Source organism: Gossypium hirsutum, chromosome A08 (genome assembly GCF_007990345.1).
Source record: "Gossypium hirsutum isolate 1008001.06 chromosome A08, Gossypium_hirsutum_v2.1, whole genome shotgun sequence".
Classification (NCBI taxonomy): domain Eukaryota; kingdom Viridiplantae; phylum Streptophyta; class Magnoliopsida; order Malvales; family Malvaceae; genus Gossypium; species Gossypium hirsutum.
The window spans coordinates 6,832,076-6,854,439 of record NC_053431.1 but is presented as its reverse complement, the minus strand read 5'-3'; the positions used below and the strand labels follow the sequence as shown (position 1 = coordinate 6,854,439).

At 34.6% G+C, this 22,364-nt stretch overlaps 2 protein-coding genes and 1 non-coding gene across 5 annotated transcripts; 2 read left to right on the top strand and 1 right to left on the bottom strand.

Moving 5' to 3' along the window:
* Positions 1–992: 992 nt before the first annotated feature.
* On the top strand, positions 993–1,099 carry LOC121205597 (small nucleolar RNA R71). The gene has a single exon (XR_005900673.1). It is a non-coding gene; the product is annotated as a small nucleolar RNA R71 (small nucleolar RNA).
* A 3,041-nt stretch (positions 1,100–4,140) lies between these two features.
* Positions 4,141–11,954, top strand: LOC107961618 (flowering time control protein FPA). The gene is made up of 4 exons (XM_016897670.2): positions 4,141–4,298; positions 4,394–4,693; positions 8,795–10,011; positions 10,437–11,954. Exons 1-4 carry the CDS (start codon positions 4,296–4,298, stop codon positions 11,644–11,646), a joined length of 2,730 nt encoding a protein of 909 aa, XP_016753159.1. The 5' UTR covers positions 4,141–4,295; the 3' UTR covers positions 11,647–11,954.
* A 678-nt stretch (positions 11,955–12,632) lies between these two features.
* LOC107961587 (uncharacterized) lies at positions 12,633–20,234 on the bottom strand. 3 transcript variants are annotated; one of them, XM_016897667.2, is made up of 9 exons: positions 19,665–20,172; positions 18,413–18,512; positions 17,507–17,569; positions 16,164–16,281; positions 15,778–15,860; positions 15,320–15,381; positions 13,365–13,416; positions 13,233–13,267; positions 12,633–13,072 (listed from the first exon to the last, which is right to left on the bottom strand). In XM_016897667.2, exons 1-9 carry the CDS (start codon positions 19,907–19,909, stop codon positions 13,060–13,062), a joined length of 771 nt encoding a protein of 256 aa, XP_016753156.2. In that variant the 5' UTR covers positions 19,910–20,172; the 3' UTR covers positions 12,633–13,059. The 3 variants fall into 3 exon arrangements, 2 of the variants coding, with proteins under 2 accessions (XP_016753156.2, XP_016753155.2); XR_001701326.2 differs by having other exon boundaries at positions 13,233–13,416; XM_016897666.2 differs by having other exon boundaries at positions 12,633–13,416; positions 19,665–20,234.
* Positions 20,235–22,364: the final 2,130 nt, after the last annotated feature.

The window sequence follows — 22,364 nt, the reverse complement described above, 5'->3', positions numbered from 1 at the left end:
ATATATAGGCATTTACGATATAACTTCAACAAAAGGTAAGTTAATATGCAGTTGTTTAAAAAGTTCAAGAGATTTACCGAATTGTGCATCCATGCAGTCTTTTTTCAACTTTGCTGGATATGGGATTGGTGGTTTATATTCCTTTGGCATTGGATTGTCATTGTTTTCGAGTTTTACCTCCTCTCCTTCGTTTCTGTCAGCTTATTGTGGTGGCTTCTTTTCAGATTCAGCTAACATTTTCCCACTCCTTAGTGTAACTGCTTTCACATGCTCTTTTGGATTGGGTTCGGTGTTACTAGGTAGACTTCCTGGTGGTCTCTCTGAAATCATCTTAGCCAGCTATCCAATTTGATTCTCGAGCCCTTGGATCGATGCTTGCTGATTTTTAAGTGCAGTTTCAGTGTTTTGAAAATGGATTTCTGCTACTGAAATAAATTGTCATCATCTCCTCAAAGTTCGGCTTTTTCTCTTACTGGTAAGGTTGTTGTTGGAAGCCTGGAGGGGGTGGTGGCCTTTGATTCCCTTGGCCTCCCCAGAAGAAATTTGGGTGGTTCCTCCAATCTGCATTGTAAGTGTTACTATAGAGATTATTTTGAGGATTAGGATTATTACCCATATAATTCATTTGTTCATTTTCCATGTTGTGGCCATAGGGTAGGTATTCTGAATTACTCGTTCCACCTTCACTTGCATCGCACTGCATCACTGGATGAACCCGTGAAGAACCAAGTAAACCATCAATTTTTCTATTCAAAAGTTCTACCTGATTAGAGAGCATAGGAACCGAATCAACGTTAAAAACGCCAGCCGCTTTCGTCGGCTTTATCTTCATAACTTGCCATTGATAATTTTTGAGTGACATTTCTTCTATAAACTCATAAGCCTCTTCAGGTGTCTTATTATTAATAGTTCCACCAACAGTTGCGTCAATCATCTGTCTAGTTGAGGGACTCAGACCGTTGTGAAAAGTTTGAACCTGTAAACATAGAGGTAACCCATGGTGAGGGCACCTTCTCAATAAGTCATTGTACCTCTCTCATGTATCATAAAGAGTTTCTAAATCTATCTGCACAAAAGAAGAGATATCATTCCTTAATTTAGTCATTTTAGCCAGCGAAAAATATTTTAATAAAAAAATTTTGGTCATTTGTTCCCAAGTTGTGATTGACCCTCATGGTAACGAGTTCAACCACTGTTTAGCTTTGTTCCTCAATGAGAATGGAAACAACCGAAGACGAATGGCATCGTCAGAAATGCCATTAATCTTAAAAGTGTCGCAAAATTCCAAAAAGTTTGCTAAATGAGTGTTTGGATCCTTATCCTGCAATCCATCAAATTGAACAAACTATTGTATCATTTGAATTGTGTTAGGTTTCATTTCAAAATTATTTGCAGCAATAACAGGCCTAACTATACTCGATTCAGTTCTTGTTAAAGTAGGTTTAGCATAATCATACATAGTACGAGGAACAGGGTTCTGATTTACTAGGTTCGCAACAGCCACATGAGGTAATGGATTATCTTGATTATCAGCTATCTACTCGATTGAGGTTTGAATATCGTCCTCTTGCCCTTCCTTTATGTATCATAGGCTTCGTCTTATTTCTCTTTGGTTTCTACAAGCTGTGTTTTCTATCTCACTATCAAAAAGTAGGGGTCCTGATGGGTTTCTTCTAGTCATAAACTATTAAAACCTGCTAGAAGTAAATAAAAGAAAATTTAGTAAATCAAAACAAAATTAAATAAAAATAAAAATAATGGTTAAAGTAATAAAAATTAAGCGTTCCTAATATCTTAGTCCCCGACAACGACGCCAAAAACTTGATGGTCGTGAAACTAACTATAAATTCGACTAAGGCAAGTGCACCTATCGAATAGTAGTATAGTTCTGGTGAGACCGGAAATATCGTATCCACGAGGACTAAAAGTACTAGTAATTACTATATTTTTATTATCTAGCCTAAGAATTAAAGTGTGTTTTTAAACTAAAACTAATTATCTAATTAACTAAGATTACGACAAAGATGAAGTTTGGAAAATACTTTAGGAAAAACCGATGGAGAAGACAATATCCAAGGAAAAATCCACCTAGACTTCACTTATTATTTCTGAATTAGATAATTTATTCACTTAACTTAATCCGTAGAAATTCCTAATTTATGTTAATATCTTTCTCGAGACTAAGAACAACTGACTTTAGGTTGATTAATTGAAATCTCTTTCTAATTAAAACCCCTATTGTCGCATTAACTCGGTCTATGGATTCCCTTATTAGATTTGACTCTAATTCGGCAGATTTATGTCGTCCTATCCCTAGGATTGCATTCAACTCCGCTTAATTATGAATGATCTACTCTTAAACAAGGACTTTTGCTCCACTGATTAAGCACATCAAAACCTGAATTAATACCCCTGAATATTAAAACAAGAATTTAGAACTCACAATTAAGAATAAGAATAAGTTTTTATCATATAATTCAAATAGTAATAAGATTCGTCATAGGGTTCATCTCCCTTAGGTATTTAGAGAGTTTAGTTCATAATAATAATGGAAAACATCTCAAAGTTTGGAAAACAACAAAACATAAAGAAACCCAAAGAACTTCTAGCAAATTGGATGGAAATCTTCAATATTGATGTAGATCCTGGCTCCAAGGTGATTCCGATGGCTATTCTTGAGTACTTTCTACCTCCAACGCTGTGCGTCCCCCTAATCCTCTTCTCGGGTGTTTATATAGACTTTCGAAAGCCCAAAATAGCCTAAAATTAGCCTTTTCCAATTAGAACTAGACTTGGGCTCGATAAGGACACGACCGTATGCCATGCCCGTGCGAAGGTGCTCAGGCCGTGTGCAATTCTGACTTGGATTAATGTCGACACGGCCATGACACACGGGCGTGTGGTATACCCGTGTGTCACACACGGGCGTGTGGATCACCCGTGTGGAAGTGCTTAGACCGTGTGAAACACTATTTTAGGCCCATTTGGTCTGTTTTTAGCTCGTTTCTCGCTCTTTTTGCTATCCTAAGCTTTCCTGAGTATACAACATGAATTTAAAAGATTAGGATCATCGAATTTAATAAAAACAAGGAAAAATCATCCATAAATATGCCATGCTTAGGGTAAAAATATGTATATATTACGGTTTATTAACAATTTTGTAATGGAAAAGGTAATCGACTCTTTTGCTTAGGTTTTTTGTTGTACCCATTGTCATCAAGGGGGACAAAGTCTTTGGTTAATCAGGATGATATAATTGAAATGTTACTTGAATAATATACCAAAAGAAATTTGATTTATTTTTTGTTATTATTATTTTGTTATAGTTTAGGTAAAATGAATTAAAGTCATTAAAAATAATGGTAAAATTTTCAAAAAAAAAGATTACTCGAGGAATACATAATATTGAGATTATTTCATATATTATGAAACCTTGACACTATTGAAAATACTAATCAACATCTCAAAGAAATTCAAATATGAGAATTTTATGGCAAAATCTAACATGAGTTCAAAGAATATTACATTGCATTCTCAATGAGATGAGAGAATATAGATTGAAAAAACACAAGCCCCAAACATGAAGGATAAAACTATCACGAAAATATAATTTTTTTTGACTAATTTGAATGAAATGTAGTAATTTGACTAATTTAAAGGTATTTAGTCAATTTATTCGATTTGGAAAATCAAAACAAGACTAAGGGTAGATTTGGATGGGTGGTGCGTTTACCTGAGGTTAGTGTAAAAACAATGGTGGTGATGAGATTAGATGATATAACGATAATGTAACATTAAATAAAAAATAAATTAGACGTACTACATCGAACCACACCCCCACCGCCCATCCAAACCTACAAACTAAAATTTAATTAAATAGAAATAATTTGATTCATTTTAATTTGATCGATAATTTGTATTCCCTACTTTTAGTTATTTTGAATTTCAAATTAATAATTAAATTGTTGATTTTTTATTATATAAAATCCCTTCAACTGTAAATTTAAATTAAAAATTAAAAATAGAAATTTCGAATTACCTTTACGGCTTTTACCATTTGATTGAAAATAAAAGCGAAAACACGAAAAGATAAAGGAAAATTATGGTGGGAGTTTGGGATTGCCACGTCACCACCCTTTTAAAAAACATTTTATTTTTCAGCAAATCCCAAACCCCAAAAAATAAAATTAACAAAAAAGAATTTTCTTTCCCTACGTCTCTGTCCCAATTTTATTGATTTTCAAACCCTAAATCGATCCGAGAAAAAAAAATCTAAATTCTTCTGAGAATCCGCCATGGTCAGTTATCTGCCAACTCCAATCTTATCTGCTTTTATCATATTTTCACTTTGATAATCTCTCATCGTTTTATTATTTCAATGAATTGTTTTCAGTCTGGTCGCGGAGGCAGGGACAGATCGCGGCGTGACCATCCGCCGTCGGGGATTTCAAGTCGGGGTAATGCGCCTCCTTCGAGACACCTTTGGGTGGGGAATCTATCGCACAGTATACTAGAGCCGGACCTCACAGATCACTTCTTGCAGTTTGGCGAACTAGAGAGCGTGGCATTCCAGCCTGGTCGAAGCTACGCTTTTATTAATTTCATGAACGAAGAAGAAGCTATTTCCGCCATGAAGGCGCTCCAAGGTTTTCCCGTAGCGGGGAATCCGCTTAGGATTGAGTTTGCCAAGGCGGTTAGTCTTGAACCATTACTAATATTACTTTTTTGTCTTTCTGGAATTAATTTAAGTTTGATTGAACTTCCAAATTTGTGTGTTTAGTAGCTGATGATTGCCAGGGAAGTTAAAAGAAGTTCACGACCTTAAAATAAACATAATTCAACCACATGAAAGAAAAAATAGAAGCTGAAGATTAAAATAGAATTGGGAAAAGGATATTAACTTGGCTTTAAACTAAGGCTCTGTTTGGTTGTTATTAGTTTAGCTGCTTGCTTTGCTGCTTATGGAACCGAAAAGCAGTAGCCCTGTTTCCTTAACACAAAAAGTTCAACTTGCTTCGTAATAGAATACAATTTTTTTTTTATTGAGCAATTATATTTGGGTGTGTTTAATATTGTTATTTGATTGGTCTTTTCTTTTACAAGTATTTGATTGGTCATTGTAAATAAAATGTGATTTTGTGTTTCAATAGCCTTTTTCTTTTTAAGAAAGTTTGAGAGTGCACAAGCAAACAGCAGAACTAGCAACCAAAAGAGCCTGTAAATAAAGAAAATAGTATTTGCAGTCCATTTAATTGAACAATTGGTTGTGGATTCCTAGCAATTTCCATCAAAGTTTCTGGTTAGAGATAATGGAAACATTGGAGTTCCGCAACCCAAATGACCTCAGATGCTTATATTCTTGGAGATTCATTCCATAACAACAAATATCATGTCAGGAATAAAGGGAAAACATCATACTCAAGATTCTATTTCACTTAAATTATATAGTTCTTCGTGAGGAAGTTCTTTACAATTTGTTTACTTCTCTCAATAGCGGCAACTTTAAGAAACTAATATCCTCCACCACAGCACCATTTCATCTGCAAAGTTTGCTGTAAATAGCAACTGATAAAAACTGAAGTGAGCTTCATGTGTTAAGATGTTTAATAAGGCTTAGCATGCTCTTCCCAATTACATAAACATCCTACAAAACTTTCCTGGTCTGGCAATTAGTTTCGTGCCTTAGAGTATTCATAACCATAACTGTACATTATCAGGTTCATAAATCTCAATTATGTCAAGAACAATCACATAAAAAAATCAAAATAAGAGTAATAGTTCTTTCTGCCCACTTCCATGATCACAATGTGTTGGTTGCATTTTCTTCCAAGATGCAGTTTTTGGAACAGTGCTGTTCACTTCCACTGCACCACTCAGATTTCAAAAGACATTTCCTTCACCATAAAACCCTAAGTGGGTTCTTCTTACAAGGGATGCATTCTTTTGTCATCTGTCTTCCTTGCTTTGCTATATGCTCTGCCGTTCTTTCCAAGCACTCAGCATAAATTGCACGGTTACAATCCATTTAATGTCAGGTTGTTGCTTTTAGCGACTTGGAAAACTTGATTAGCAGTTAATTTTCATCAATTTCAGACCAATTAATTGGTGTCTTATTCTGGAACCTAGTCATGCGTTCAATGTTGCTCAGTCTGATGCCATCCTGTGCAATTTTTTCATGCATATTGCCAAGCAAAACAGGTAATGTGAATAGATGCTACAATACTTATTTAGATCAATTCATCACACTTAATCTCGCTGGGAAAACAGCTTTTGGAAGTTAAATTGTTGAATATGATGGATAAAGTTTATTGACCTAGAACAATGTACATAACAGTGTCATCATCAATGCTATTGATACTGGAATTGTATCCTGTGCAGCAATCTGAAAACTTTCTACAAGAAATAATAGAAAACTGACACAAGACAGCTCTTTTATTTCTCCTGCATAAAATATGTTCCTTAACCTCCATATCCATAGTTATGCTCACACCTGCAGACGCTTGAAAATAAAATAGGTTTTCTAGTGAAGTAGTTTGTCTTTCCAATAATTATTCTAGGCCTTTTTTGTGCTATGGGGTCTAGAATACTCACATGTCTGCTGACATCTTGAAGCATACCTTGGTTTGTGTTTAAGTAAGAGTGAATAACTGATGATAATGTAATGTTAACAGGTTTCAGGGGGCATTAACCTTTTCTTTGCTAGCAATAAATCTTACTTGAGTCCTAATATGTGCCCTTGTTGATGGACACATCAAGAATAATGAAATAATTAAATGTCTTAAAGATAAAGTCTGATAGGAAAGATGGAACCAAGAGAAATGGATAAAAGCGACTGGAATTGATGATTACTAGATTTTGGATAGAAGCACCATTCTATGTTGAAATTTCAAAAACTTAATCATGCACTGCATGGGAAAGTGGAAGGTGTAGAAGGAAAATCAGTGGCATTGATTTATGATAATAGATAGTAGTAAGAACAGATGGCATAACCAGTGCCAACAAGAGCCATAAATTCAGGGCCATTACCTGATCTACAAAGTCTCCAAAGTCTGTGCCAACTAACAGTCAAGCTTGCTTCCAGGTTCCATATCTGTATTTTCTCTGAAATGTTTCCATTTTAGCAGGGACAGCATAAATCCAGAATCACTATCCACTCAATGCATCATGCAACATAAGATACAAACGAGTACTCCGTCTTCCTCATGCCATTCATTTGCCTCAGGACACATTGCTAATCTTGTGAACATTAGCATTATGAGGGGGGAGGGCTGTTTGTAAACCTTGGAATTCAATGATAATTAGTCATTACTTTTACTATATATTTCATTCTACTTATTACCTATATGGAATCTAAAACAACCCCTTAGGTTAAGTTCAAATTGTAAATTACTAAGAGAAAAGTAACTTTTTTGTGTTGAATTGATCATTAATATCATAGTTATTATCTTATACGCCTGTCTAGTTTTTCAAGATTCGATTCCTGCCAAAAAGGACAATTAAAAGAAAAGAAAAGAAATCAGAAGTTCTAGGTAGTACTGAATGTAGCTGTTATGTCTTCAAGATTATAATTGAATTATTCCAAGTATAAACAAAATCAATGTGCATATCAGTCAAGATTTATACAATGAGCAGGCTGCCATTGCTTTCCATATTTAATATTCTCAGAACTCAAAACTCCAATATGAAATATCTTGTGGTAAGAGTTCTTTGGGCAAGGTGTACAGGACTGTGGAACTATTGTTGACTCACTGTTCTACAAACCTCAGTGATCGAAGTGATGAAAAGACGTGTATTTTCACAAGATTTATGTTTTCTACTTATGATGATGCATCTCTCAGTTTCACAGCATGGTTTATATGTTCTTTGTCTGTCTTTTCAGCAAACTTTAAGGCATACATGTGCTTGTGGCAGACTCACAGTTACGATGCAATGATGTTTGTTACTGTGCTGTGAATCCATGGCATAGTTTTCACTTATGATGAGATGTGTGTGGGTGTGCAAATATTTTGTTGTTAGGGCAGGGAGATGTCCTTTTTGTGTAAAGGAAAGTGTTGTTAGCTTACCAATGTTTCTGACCCATACTTTGAGCACTAGGGGCATCATATTTCTTTACTGGGGCTTGCTTGATGGAAGTTTAGTTGCTTTTGTACTATTTGTTAGGACATTTGGAGTATGCATGTGATTGAATAGAGCAAGTGCTCATAATGAACATAAATCGCCACCCATCAAATTTTGTAGTAGTCTATTAGAGGCTTGGTTATTATTGTTTTTTAGAGGTCATAAGTAGTTGATCCTTTGAAAAGGGAGCATAGTGATTGTAAAAAAAGTATAAATTTCAAAAGTCAAAACTATTAATTCATGAGAATGTTAAAAGAAAATTACTATGAAGTTTACAAATCCTTAGGGCTTATCCTATAGAGCATTTCACACGTCCAAAAAGGTCTGTCTTACAATAAATTTAGTCAAAAATCTCCAATACGATGCCTATTAGGTGTTTTTACTTCCAGCTTAACTATTGTGGCAGGAGGATCTTGAGTAGAACTAGTGCAGTGGCTGGCTATTTTTCATTAGCTTCAGAAGCTTGCAATACCATAGTTCAATACATCTGTAGAATGTGTTTGCTACTGGAAATGGTTACACGTGCTGATGCATAACTTAATTTCTTGCTCCATATCCATCCACTGGATTTCTGTAGCCTTTTTGTTTTGGACTTGATCAATCTGGATTAAAATGATATGAGATTGCTTTAGTAAGGGTTGGTTTTCCCCTTACCTGGTGATATTCTTAATTACAGGATAAGTCATCAACACCATCACGTGATGAGGACTACTTGCCACGACGAGATGAGCAACGTTCTAAAGTAAGAGGGTCACCTTTCTCACCAAGGGACAATAGAGCACGTCGTGCTAGTCCTGAACATTTTTCCCTTGACAAATCAAAGGTGAATGATAGAAGTGGAGATCCTAGTGAGGTCTTATGGATAGGATTTCCAGCTTTATTGAAAGTGGATGAAGGGATTTTGAGGAAGGCTTTCTCCCCCTTTGGTGAGATAGAGAAGATTACTGTGTTTCCAGGACGTAGTTATGCATTTGTTCGCTTTAGGCGTTTATCGTCAGCTTGCAGGGCAAAAGAAACTCTTCAGGGGAAGTTATTTGGGAATCCTCGTGTGCACATTTGTTTTGCAAAGAGTGAGGGTGGATCATCCAACAGTGGAAGGGTCTCAGTAAATGCCCCCAACTCTCCGCGTTTCAGGTCAAATGGTCGCTTGGGGTCTTCTGAGAACTTTCTGCATGACAGGAGTTTTGCAGAAACAGAAGATGCAAGTATCAGATCTCCTTATATGTCAAATTACGATTCTGGTGATGTTGATGTCTATAGTTTCAAGAGGAAAGGTAGTTCATGGAGTGGTGGAAGCACATATGAACCCTGGAGGTTTGGGGAAGGGGAGCCTGATCCTCGAGTACCACAAGATATGTATGAACATAGTAAAAGTCCAATGAGGTACCATGATTATCCTCCAAAATTACCTCAGAAAAGTGCATTCTATGAAGAGCCTTGGGATATGCCTGAAGACCATTATCACGTCCATGGAACCAAGAAATTGAGAACTGGTTCCTTTCCACCTGAGAAAGAGCTACCAGAGTACTCTTTATCTGATCTTGAACAAGAAAAACGTGCTTTTCCAAGGATGCTCTCTGATGTTCCTCAACCTGAAGCCTTTGATAAGAACTTTGAGCCTGCAGCTTTGGGGTGTAAACAGATCCCGGATTGTCCAACAAGTTTCACTCCAACTCGTGGAGAAAGGAATGATCACTGGAAACCATCTTACGATGGTTTTCCGGTAGGTTCTGGTTCTCTACAATCAAACGTAGTTGAGAGGAAAAGATTTACTCAGGAGATGGATCAGCCATCTTTGAAAGAGTGGAAATGGGAGGGGACAATAGCCAAGGGTGGAACACCCGTTTGTCGTGCTCGCTGCTTTCCTGTTGGAAAAGTCCTCGACATGATGCTGTAAGTAGTACAAAATCCTTTCTCATAGTTAACATTTGTTCTTATTAATTCCTCCATTAGCTTTAAAGTAGGTCCTGTGAAATAGAGTTGTTCTGTGTTATTTCCGTTATTCAATTCATTGTTTCAAGCCACAAATTGACAGATAATGTCATTTTGTAGTCGATGGATTAAAGGTTTAATTATTTATTGTCCAATTTGATACAACATGGAGGAGGATTTCTGCAACTATTTATGCACATATTTATTGTTTAATATTTTTTAGATTTCTTCCAAAAATCAAGTTGAATTTTTTTTTCTAATGAAAAATAATGAATCTTTCCGACTTCATGGGGCATCACATGGTATTTCTGATAGCGTCCATTTCCGTTTCCTGCCAGTCCTTTGGACTTCCTCGAATTACTGATTACCCGACCTTGATGCTGCAGGCCTGAATTCTTAGATTGCACAGCAAGGACAGGTTTAGACATGCTCGCAAAGCATTATTATCAAGCATCTAGTGCTTGGGTTGTTTTTTTTGTTCCTGAAAGTGATGCCGACATGGGATTCTATAACGAATTCATGAATTACTTGGGAGAGAAGCAGCGAGCGGCTATTGCTAAATTAGATGATATGACCACTTTGTTTCTTGTACCTCCATCTGATTTTTCCGAGAAAGTACTGAAAGTACCTGGGAAACTGAGCATTTCAGGTGTTGTTTTGAGATTAGAGCATTCTGGTTCCACTCTCGGTTCTGCACATCTGAATGAAAGAAGTGATGCAAACTCGTTACCTTTTCATGGTGATGCATCTTATGCAAAGCCATCAACAGCTTCAGGGTCATTTCCTTCTATGACATATCCTGAATTAAGTAGGCAAGGAATTAAAGACATCTCCTATCCAGGGAATGGGGCCACATCAACTCCACCTGTTTCACTTTCCGCATCTGCTCATTCGGTTGGAAATATATCGGACATGTATAGTGAACAGAGGCGTGATTATGCACCCGAGCAAAACGCTATGTTTGGAGCAGGCTGGTCTTCTCAAGATCAGCAGCATCCAGTTTCTGTCACCAGAAATGCTCCCTCTCAAGTTCCCAGCTTTGATCCGGCAATTCAAGGGAATCAATCATTTATGCCAAGAGCAGTGCAAGAAACATATACTAGTACCGCTGGAAGTTCTGGGATTCCTTTTCCTGGAAATAGCAAGCCATCTATGCTCGAATTCAAATCTTCAGTCCCTTTATCTATGCCGAGTAATGCCCTTCAACCGGAACAATTAGCACAACTAGCATCATCTCTTATCGGGCAACAAGGACAGGTTGGGAATGCTCCAAATGCATCAATCGGGGAGAGTTTTCGACATGCAAACACAATGGACCACTCCGACATGTTGAGACAATCACAGGGATACGGTTTACAGAATAACCAGCCTGTTCCGGAGCTTTCAACATCTCAGTATTCTCAACTGCAACAGTTACAACAGCAGCAGACATCAAATTTAGCTGCAGCAGTCTCTCAAGCACCTCAAAGAAGTCAGCAACTGCAAGGTACCGGCCTACCAGAAGAAGGCGATGGCGATCCGCAGAAACGCTTGCAAGCAACATTACAATTGGCAGCAGCTCTTCTTCAACAAATTCAGCAAGGGAAAGGGACTTGAACTGCTGTGGGATTCAACTTCTATACGTTGGGTAAAATCTATTACTTTTAACAACTAGCTTCATAAAATTTCACCTTGTTTTGTATTCTATGGTTCGATTCGCAGTCTTCCGAATGATTCAGCTGATCATCTAAGTTTTTAGCACTGTGCTTAAGGGATTTCATTCTCCGATACTTGAATTGCTATACGTTCTTAGAAATGTTTAGTGATGAAGCCTACTTAAATATGTATTCCTGTTTTACTTAACAACTTGTAATCCTGCCATGTTGATAGCTACCTTCAATTCGCAAAATAACTGATTTTTTTTTAATTATTACTTTTGAATAGGGGTATAATTGAGATAGTCATGCTCTCAAGTTATTCAAGTTTAGCTTAATATGAAAAATGAATTCAATTTAATCGTTATTGAGTTGAGCTCGAACTGCTTGAGCTCATTCATCTGAGTTCGAATTTCTTAGCATTTAATTAACATGTAGGCTTAGGCCTAATTATTGTTTGCTTTCTGTTAAAATCTTTTATTTTTAATTAATAGTAAAAATAACCTCACTTTGAACTTATGCCGAATCATAGAAATTGAGCTTGATTAATCGAGTTTAATAGTGTCCGAACAAAAAACTCGATTTCGATAAGAAATATTGAACTTCACAGGCATGTATTTGTTTATATCACAAGGAAACATGTGAATAAGACCAAAAATGGAAATAAATTTTAAAATAGACTGAAAACCGAAAAAAGAGAGAAACTATTACATAAGGAATTTACAATAATTAAATCACCCTCCATCCAGTCAACCATATTTCACATTGGGTCAGCACATATGTAGCTGTCTAATTATTTTATCAACCATGCATTAAATTAATAAAAATTAACGTCATATTAAGGAAACATGTAAACCTAGCAATTCATGTCAGTCTTGTATTCAAATTTTTATTACATCGTAACTTGAGGCTACTTATATAAACTTTTTGAAACGTGAAAAGTTGATATTATATAAACTTTGCAACATTCGAGTATATTGTTTCATGTCAACAATTCAAGCTGAACTCGTTTGTAGTTACAGAATACTTATCCAACATCCTTGGACCTACTAATCTAGGGAAGGAATGTTACATTTTGGTAATTCCTCTAAACAATTCTGTGATATCAACCATTCCAAACTTTCCAGCTACACAAGGTTTAATGTATTGTGTATTTGGTACATTCGATGTATGTTCGGATATGCATGCGAAACACAAATCTTTTAAATGTATGAAAAAAAATTCTTAATAAAGAATGAGTTTACCTGCGTCGACACATAACAGGTGTCCGGCACTCAACTCTGAGCCCGGGTGAGTGACTAATATAAGCAATGATGATAGTACAGAAAGGGATTTCGTTCTACACACCTACATATATATCCACAAGCTACGCTGACTAATAATAGTTCCTAAAATTAATAAAAGTTAAGCAAAGTTATAAATCATGGGGTGAAAAATGGAACTTTTGCATTCTAATTTATCAGAAATAACACACATGGAAAACCATTTTAATTTTGATAAAATGATAAGGGGGCCAGATTATTCTTTTCTTTTTTCTTTCTTTTTTACCTTGTCTTTCGGATTTTACTTGAGTATTCCGTGCCCTGAGACAAATGGTCAGAAATCAGTAAGAGCCCCGAATCATGATTTCATCTGATGCGATGAATGACCGAGGATGTTGTTGGCTAGTTCTTCATTCACCTTAACAGGAAGCGGAGGCATTTGTTTCATTACCTCTGGCAGATCATTCAAACTGGTAAAAAATGAAAACAATCGTTGAATTACTGCAGATAATATATATAAGACAATAAATAATGCATTCATGAGGGATGGAACTTTCTCATCATTCCCCTCTATCAAAACAGTAAGCTACACAAAAGGATCATCTCTGTCCGACTTTCCACTAAATATAGGGAGATTGAGAGAGGAAGAGATGAAGATCCATGGTCCTTACAAGGCTCATCATCCTTGTTCCAAAAACTAATCATCTATGCAGCTCCAGAGCCAGTCGGGGGTAAATCAAAATAGAAATAAAGGATCAGGCTTAGCTGGGGGTCAGCCCCCATGCGTTTGCATAATTTATATAATTCAGTCAATGCCTAAACTATGAAGAGGATGCCATATGAATTCTATAACAATATATATACACATAGCAGGAAATGTCTTAACCTTTTCACTTCCTCGACCCTTACGACTTACAACCTTAGCTTAATGAATTCTGTACAAACCAAATGTCAAATGAAACTAGTGCCAATTTATTTAACAAAATAGCTTGCAACAAGGATAGGTGTACGCATCAATATGGAGGACAAATGTGTTGAGGGGAGGTCAGTCTTGGACCCTCAAATAGTTGAGGTATTGCTCGGACACAATATATCCACTGTTTGAGGGTCCGAGACTGACCTCCCCTCAACAAAATGTCATTTCAAAATTGTTCTCTACCAGATGGCAGAACAGAACAGAGCCTATTTACATGCTCCAAGGAGTTTTGCTTATGCCATTTTCCACTCTAATTCAGCTGTTGGGAGAAAAAACTGATCACCCAAACGGCTTCTGGTAGAGGTGCTCATGGGCGGCCAGGGCTTGGACCCTGGAAAATTTTCAAATCTCTTACCCAAGCTCATTCAGGCTGCACCCAGACAAACCCGAATAACTCATTTTGCTATATTTTATATTAAGATTCATATTTATAATTAAATTTAAATAAAAATATCCATATTATCATTAAAGTTTTAAATAAAAACACCTTATCCTAGCCCAACTTAGGACGGCCAAACCTATTGGTCAGACGTGTAGCCCAGCCCTTGGATGGGTCTAGCTATCATGCAATTTGAGTTTGAATCCCGCAAGTTGTTCCAAGTTCTTGACTTTGGGTAGAGAATAAACCCAATATCTTAATGACAATGGCATAGGCATTTAGACATCAAGGTAGGAAAGCTAAAAATTTGACTTGCTGCTCAATTTTGGTTTCAGAATTTTCACATAATGATAAATATGAATTATCTTTGTACATCAGTGGCTGTTAACTTTGCTCAGCAAAAACATAACAAACTTAAGTGTCGCTTGATAATTAGTCCGACAAGCCATCTATCTTGCATCAGCATCAGGTGATATATAACTTTTAACATCTCACATGGTGAAAAGTAGCTAGTCCTTTAATGATAGGTAAAACTTTTATAAATGTGTAGTAGCATGCACAGGAAAGTAAAACAGCTACCAAAAAGAAGCTGAGAAGCCAAAACAACCAACCATACTCTCAACAGAAAATTTTACGGCTATTGCCTCAGATTGACAAGTACTAGGATCATTTTCTCATTTTCATTACTAAGAAATTAGTTTTAGTTTGCTATTAGAACATGTGAAATGCCCTCCCCTATAATACCATTAAAACAGTGCTTGCCAGCCTAGACTGCTTTTTCTGTTCATCATTTCCTATGAAGGAAACTAAATAAATTAATAGAATGTACTGTTGACAAGAAAAAGAGTCCATGACTGCCATAAAAATACCATTTCACATCACATGGAAATGAATGATTCTAGACTTGCACTCGTGCAATAAAAAAGCAATTATGATGAAGTCCTATTAGCATAAAACATATATTAAAGAAATCTCTAATTTGGACAAAACAGAAAAATCAAATCATTGAGGTACATACTCATTCATGATCGTGAGGATATTGTCCCGGGCTTTGCATAAGAGATTTATATTATCATGTACCTGGATGGAAAATAAATGGAAATAATATCAATCAATAAAGTAGCCATTAGCTATTAGGGGATTAAGTACATGAAGTTGATTTCCCCCCCTTTCATTCCATTATTTTACCCTGCTGCCACTTTCAATCAAAATCAACAATGACCACATATAAGCAAGGGATTAAAAAAATATTAAGTTTTAGAGGAATATAATATAAAGATTTCAACTCCAACGAAATATGATTTATTTGACAAGATAAAAACCAAAAGAGAGAGAGGGAGATCTCAACCACATAAAATGAAATGAAGCAACAGCAGCACTAATGAATGCAAAATTAGAACATATTTGCTCAGAAGAAGAGCAGGTCTCTGTAGCACATAATTATGGAGAAAATTCTATTGAAACTATATGCATCACCTGGAAAGCTGCGAAATTTGCAGAAATCTGATTAAACATTTGAGCGTTTTGCTCAAACAGTTCTCCCGTCACACCACCAATGGCTGAAAAGACAATTCAAATTCTTAATTTTTTTTTTTTAAAAAAGTGTAAAGAAAGCAAATTGATTATACACTTTTCTGTTGGTAAATTTTAAACTCAATGTAAGGTTTATGCTCTACGTGCCCATGACTCTTGTCAGCTCCAAAGAATTACGGTGCATGCTAATGAATAATTTTTAAAATAAAAACATGGCTATTTTATTTCCGCTGATTGAGCATAAAATTTTCAGCTCAAAGTTTCTGCCCAGCTGTAATTTTTATATTGGAAAACAGTAAAGTCCTCTCTAATATATGTTTTAACCAAACCTTCATATGGGATGCCATCATCATTGTCCATAGGGATCATTGGTAGAGCATATGAAGGACCATTAGGTCTAGTTGTTAAATGAGGTGTAGACTTCGCCGAAGTATCCATACCCTTCTCCTGTGAAACAATGTCGCTATCAAACTTGAGGTTACAAAAACAACAGTAGCCTACTAAGAAAAGAAATGAGATGCAAATAGATGAATGCATAAACAAGAGGACTGACTAGAGGTGTAAATGAGACACGGGTGTTCACAAGCTATTCAAATTTAACTAAAAAAAACTCAAATTCAATTTGGTGATTATTGAACCAAACTCAAGCTCAAGCAGCTTGAGCTATCGGTCGAACCAAATTCAAGCACTATAATAGTCTATTTGAACAGCTCACAATGCTAATCCAACTATGAATGAACTTAATCAAGCTCGAGCTTGAGTAGCTCAATTATGTCACAAGCCAAGCTCGAGCTTAGAAATTGATGCTCAATTGACCCCGAGCTGAGTATCAAGCCCCGAATTTCAAGTCGAGCTTGAGCTTGCCACTATTTGGGTTCAGCTCGGCTCAATTACACACTTAGGGCTAAGGAAACTTTTAATGGGAAGGAATAGCAGTTCCACTCCCATCACCAACTGAGCTTAACAATGATAAGCTAGAGCATTGACAAAAACACCTAATACCATAAAGAAATTTCTTTGAAAAAAAAACAAAAGAAAGAATTAGTGTGGAATATCATGCAAAAGATCTATCTGGGTTGAACACGCTATGGAGTAGACCTTCTCTGCACAAGTTTCAACTTTCAACCATATCTAGCTATGCCCAAGACTTCAAGCTTTATTTATCAGATAGTCAATTAAACATGCACCTAAGGCACAGTGGAAATTACATAATTGTGTTACATATACCAGCCACTTATGTAACCTTGATTTGTTATCTGGTTGCCTCCTGCTTGAATCATTTCAGGCACACCTTTATTTCAAGAACTTCAATATGCATGTGTAATGAAGGATGATGAGTGTATAACAATCACAGGAGTAGTGAGTGATATATATATTTGAAGCAACTGTCATGTCAAGAAAGCCTAAACGGGCTTTAGAATTCATAGAGAAACAGATTTAGAAACTACAAACTCAGTGACCATAGGAAACAGATTTAGAATTCATAGAGAGAATAAGAAACTACAAAAGTTACCAAACGGGCTAGGTAATTTCATTCAAGAAACGATCGCAGGGAAAGAACTTTCTTCCGAAGACATACTTTAAGGAACAATTGTGAAATATAAAGCAGTTTATAAGTACATTGAACATATCAATTGTACTAGCATGAAGATTCTGAAAAAAAAAAAAATACCCTTCGGTCTTTATTTTTCCTTGCTGAATGATCCTCCTTCCTTCGTTTGCCATTTTCCTTTTTCTGCAAGCATATTCAACGAGGTGATTTTTTGGCACACAAATACAATGCATATATATATATATGCATATTTACTACAAATACAAACAAAATGATTATGAAACATTCTACAGACATTATGCTATACAAAATTACAGAATAGAACAATCTTTTTAAAGAGGAATGCTAGCAGCCAAACTAGCTATAGACCTTTTTTCCAATGAGCTATAGAACTTTTCCAGATGACAAACGAATTAGAAAAAGATAAGGCATCCATCAAGAAATAGCAGGAGAAAAACATAAGAATTAGTTGAAAACCTATCTCATACAGTAGTTTTCTGAAGGCAGATAATTAACTAAACAAGGAATCAAGAAAAGTCAATCATAAACACAATCAGTAGCTAATTGTTTTATCCATGAATAATGATCCACGATTATTATCATGCCATTGAAGAATGTTAGACATCTTTCTTTCTGCTATAATACACTGAACTTTAATTAGAATCTTATAGCTCTAGATAAGTAGAATTTTTAATATGATATGAAACATAATCTAAAATTCATTTCTTAAAAAAGTCTAGGACAAAGATTAAAGCTGGAATTGAGTTTAATGTCATTGCAATTTAATGCATTTTAGAAATATAAATTAGGCATCAATAAGCTTATAGTAAGTACCACCTCATTATTAGTAGTCCTGTCTCTACCCTGTGGTAAGGACTACATGTCAAACATACCAGATTTTGGGTTCTTCCTCCAATAAAATCAGGACAAATACATCCCTTTACACAAAAGCTCTAAAGAGAAACTCTTGACATTCACATTAAATGAAACATTTGATTTAAATTAATCAAGTTGTTACCAACTTACAGTCATCCATCTACAACGCAGTGCCACCTCCCGAACTGTTTTGTCCTTCAACTGCATTGCGATCTTAGCATAGCGAACTATGGTTGAATCAGAGGTATACCTGCAAACAGAGATATTGATCAAGCCTTCAGTAATCAAAATCAAGTGAAGAAATATACAAGGAAAACAATAGGAGACCCAAAAAATAAACAGGAAAAAAAGCAAATATGCCCAAAACTCAACCTAGAGAAAACACATTAGTAATTTTTGGCAAAGTAAATTAACAAAAAGAGTAACATATATAACAGAAGCTATTATATAAGCCAGCATCACAATTAAGCATACTTTAGATTTCTGACGGGACAGCTATATGAGGAGTTTAGACGGACGACCACCAGATCAACTATAGACTAAATAAGAAACAGGCCACTTTAACTGGAGCCAGCACGCTAATAGTTATACCTTGGAAATATTACTCGTTCTACAATATCACAACAACATAAATGCAAGTAACAAGTGAAATAGCTTTTATTGAACTAAACATCAAGATGGTGAAAAAGAAGCCACTCCACAAATTTATGTGGTCACAATGCCACGAATTATTGGATAGTGTTAGAGAGCAAGCTCCTCGTAATGAACTGAAACTGGCAAACGATAGTATTCTAATTCATAGCAACTCAAGCAACACTATTGTACTCACCAACCATCTTTCAACCCAAGACTGCAGAATATTATGGAACAATATTTTATTGGTCTGTCTCAAACCACATCACTTAAACGGAGAATCCATGATACTGTATCTAGCATAAAGTTTGGCCAAGGAAGAAAAACAAGGTAACATGGAAGCATGTTTTACCAAAACGAAGACATGTCCAATCATAGTTAGCCAAATGTCTTTTGTGCAAAGAACTCCTTGGTTTTAAAGTACGAAACAATGCAAGTTCATCAAGGGGATCAAAGGAATAAAGGAAGAACAAAAGTTTCTCTTCAATTCCCTCAAACCTACAAAATCATAATTGAGCAACAAACATAGTCGCTAAAACTGAAAAATTCGCACATCAAAAAAGACAAGTACATCTTTGAATCATGTATAAAATTTGAAAATCAATAATAAATGTGTAAATGATATTTCCAGTTCCCACTGATTTTTTTAAGCTTATTAAATTAAAGAGTGAGTAACAAGTTCCATACAAGTAAAAGCAAACGAAAGAAACAAAACGATTAAAGAGGTACAAAATGAAGTGTTAGAGACGGAGAGGGAACTTAAGCTTACTTGACGAGCAAATCTTCGAGCATCGTTTGTTCTTCAGGAGTCCAGTCGAGGGAGATGCCAGGGTTGTGCCTCAACGCGGACTGCGTGTCAGCCGAGACGGCGGCGGCGGCGGCGGTCGATGTATTGCCCCCACTATTGTTCGAATTGACGGCAACACCATTGGCAGTTGGAGGAGGAGAAGGCGTTACGTTCTGGTTCGACGAACCTTCCTGATGATTCCCCGTCGGATTCGCACTCGCAGCCATTAATCATATATAACAAAAAGCTAAAATCCTTTCTGTTTCTCTCGAATTCTAACGATGTGAGCTAATGAATTGGAAATTTATCTATTATTTGTGATGTTAAATCTATGCTGGGACAATTGTAATTAATCAGAGAACAAAAGGGAGAAGGAAAGGGTGGCTTCTCGCAAAGGGATAGAAATGGAGGAGAGTTGTTCTTCAATTGCCAACCTAAAAATGCGATTCCTTTTTTTTCTTTTTCTTTTTTCACTTTTTTCCCGCGAAAGTGACAGGTTTTTCTGTCTTTTTAACATGCTTTAAGATGCTCTCTTTTTTTTTTCCCCTTTTTAATTCTTTTAAATTTAATCCGCTTGCCCTTTTATTACCGAGCTGTAATAATAAATTGCAAGAAATAAAGAGATATATATATATACACACATAGCCCTCATAAAATATCTGAAGTAACTTTTTCATTTTTATATTTCTGATAGATTTTTTCAAAGAAAAATATTATACGGACAAATGGATGCCAATAATTATTAGGTTTGGTTTGAATTCAACTTTAAGGAAATTATATAATTGTCCCTCAATTATTAGTGTATTTTTATCTTAGTCATTTAATTATAAAAATTTTCTATTTAACTACTAACATTTTTTATCGTTTCTATTTTATTCATACTCCGTCAAATCAAATGATATGTGACCTTTTCAAATTGGTATAATCCCATTTGGTTCTCAATTCTATCACATTTTATCAATTTAATTCTAATTCTAAATAATTTAATAAATTAAACCTTTCATATTTATAAATCTTATCAATTTAATCCTTAATCATATCTTCCTAAATCAATTTTAAATGTTGTCATTTCCTTTCCCTAAATCAATTTTCCTAAAACTCAGAAAACAAGCTATCCTCCATTTTCAATTCTCGCATGCAAACTGCTACTGAAATTATTAAAAATATGTTTTTCAATTCCTCTAGATCAAACACGAGCAACCACCAAATACAGACCCATTTAATGCAACTACCGCTAGTTATTATTATAACTGATTATGTCGTGTTGACATGTTCAAAAGTAAAATTATAAGTTTGGAGAATGGGTTTAAAAAAAAAATTTAAATAGGTTAGGCCTTGAGTAATAATTTTTGATGTGAGCTTGATCCGACCTAAATTTAGCTAAAAAAATATTTTTTTTTATTTTTTGTTTTTGTTTTGTTATTATATTGCTATTATTATTTTTTTAGATATTGTATAATTTTTATTTTATTGTTAATTTTATTATTATTTTAGATGTATTTGCTTGCTAAGTTATAATTATTTTACTATTATTTTAAGTGTAATTTTTTTTTCATATTTTCAATTTATTGATATATATTTATTTTAATATTTTTAATATATTTAATATATTGTATTTTTTAAATTTATTTTATATAAAAAATAATATAGATGGATCGACCCGAGCTTGAATTTAATATTTTTTATCTAGACTAGATTTAGACAATATTTTAAGTAAGAAATATTTAGAAGAAAACAAGAAAAAAAAATTAAATTCATATAACTTCTTTTCAAGTCCTTCAATTGCCAAGTTGATGTTCTCCCAGCCTTTATTCCATTTCATAAGACTAAATTGAAGTCTCCCGATATCTTCTTGTTGCCTATAATAGATTTTTCCTAATAAATGTATTTGAAGAGCGAATTGATAAAATTCGTAAATGTAGAGTATGAAATTTATTAAATTATTTAAAATTAGGATTAATATTATAGAATGTGTAAGTGTTGAAAACTAAATATATTATTATACCAATTTTAAAAAAAGTCATGTCATATTTTTTCGTTGATAATTCAATGAAGGGCGACCAGAACAAAAGTGATTGAAGACGTTAGTGACAAAATTGAAAGTTTTTGCAATTAAGTGACTAATTATGTAATTTATTCTAAGTTTTAATATTTATTTTTATAGAAACTTTAATATATATATATATATTATAAAAACTTTTAATGATGTAAGAAAAATTCAATGGAATAGTTTTTAAGTATTTTTTTCATGAAATTTAATTAATTAAAATATTTAAAATAAATTATGTTAAACTTTAAAAGTTTAACTCTATAATTTTAAATTGTGAAATTTTTATGACAATAAATGAGTATAATTCATCATACTTGTTACTTAAAAAAAATTTTAAGTAAGGGTTGTAGTTGTAAACTAAAAGGTAAATACATTTTTTGAAATCTAACTTTGGCTTCAACGTTTAAATTAGTACTTAAATTATTTTTTGTCCAAACAAGTATTCAATTTTATAATTATTTTATTTTTTATAATATAAAATAAATCTTTTATATTAAAATAGATGTTATTATAAGTATGATAGGTATTAATGACATGAATACACAGGTATCTCTTGTCATTTCTGAGGATAGATAGAAATAGTCAAACCTTGTTGTTTTTAATGTTGCAACAAGTTGTTATTATCACCAAGT

Bases quoted from the DNA above. Each gene is read 5' to 3' on its own strand.
- LOC107961587 (XM_016897666.2), bottom strand. From the start codon at position 19,909: ATGGCTGCGAGTGCGAATCCGACGGGGAATCATCAGGAAGGTTCGTCG. The intron at 16,282-17,506 runs GTATTTTTTTTT...ATTGTTTCACAG, and splicing joins GGAAAAATAAAGACCGAAGG to GAGAAGGGTATGGATACTTC. The intron at 15,861-16,163 runs GTTTGGTTAAAA...TTGTCTTTTCAG, and splicing joins TGATGGCATCCCATATGAAG to CCATTGGTGGTGTGACGGGA.
- LOC107961618 (XM_016897670.2), top strand. The intron at 4,694-8,794 runs GTTAGTCTTGAA...TCTTAATTACAG, and splicing joins GGATTGAGTTTGCCAAGGCG to GATAAGTCATCAACACCATC. The intron at 10,012-10,436 runs GTAAGTAGTACA...TTGATGCTGCAG, and splicing joins AAAGTCCTCGACATGATGCT to GCCTGAATTCTTAGATTGCA.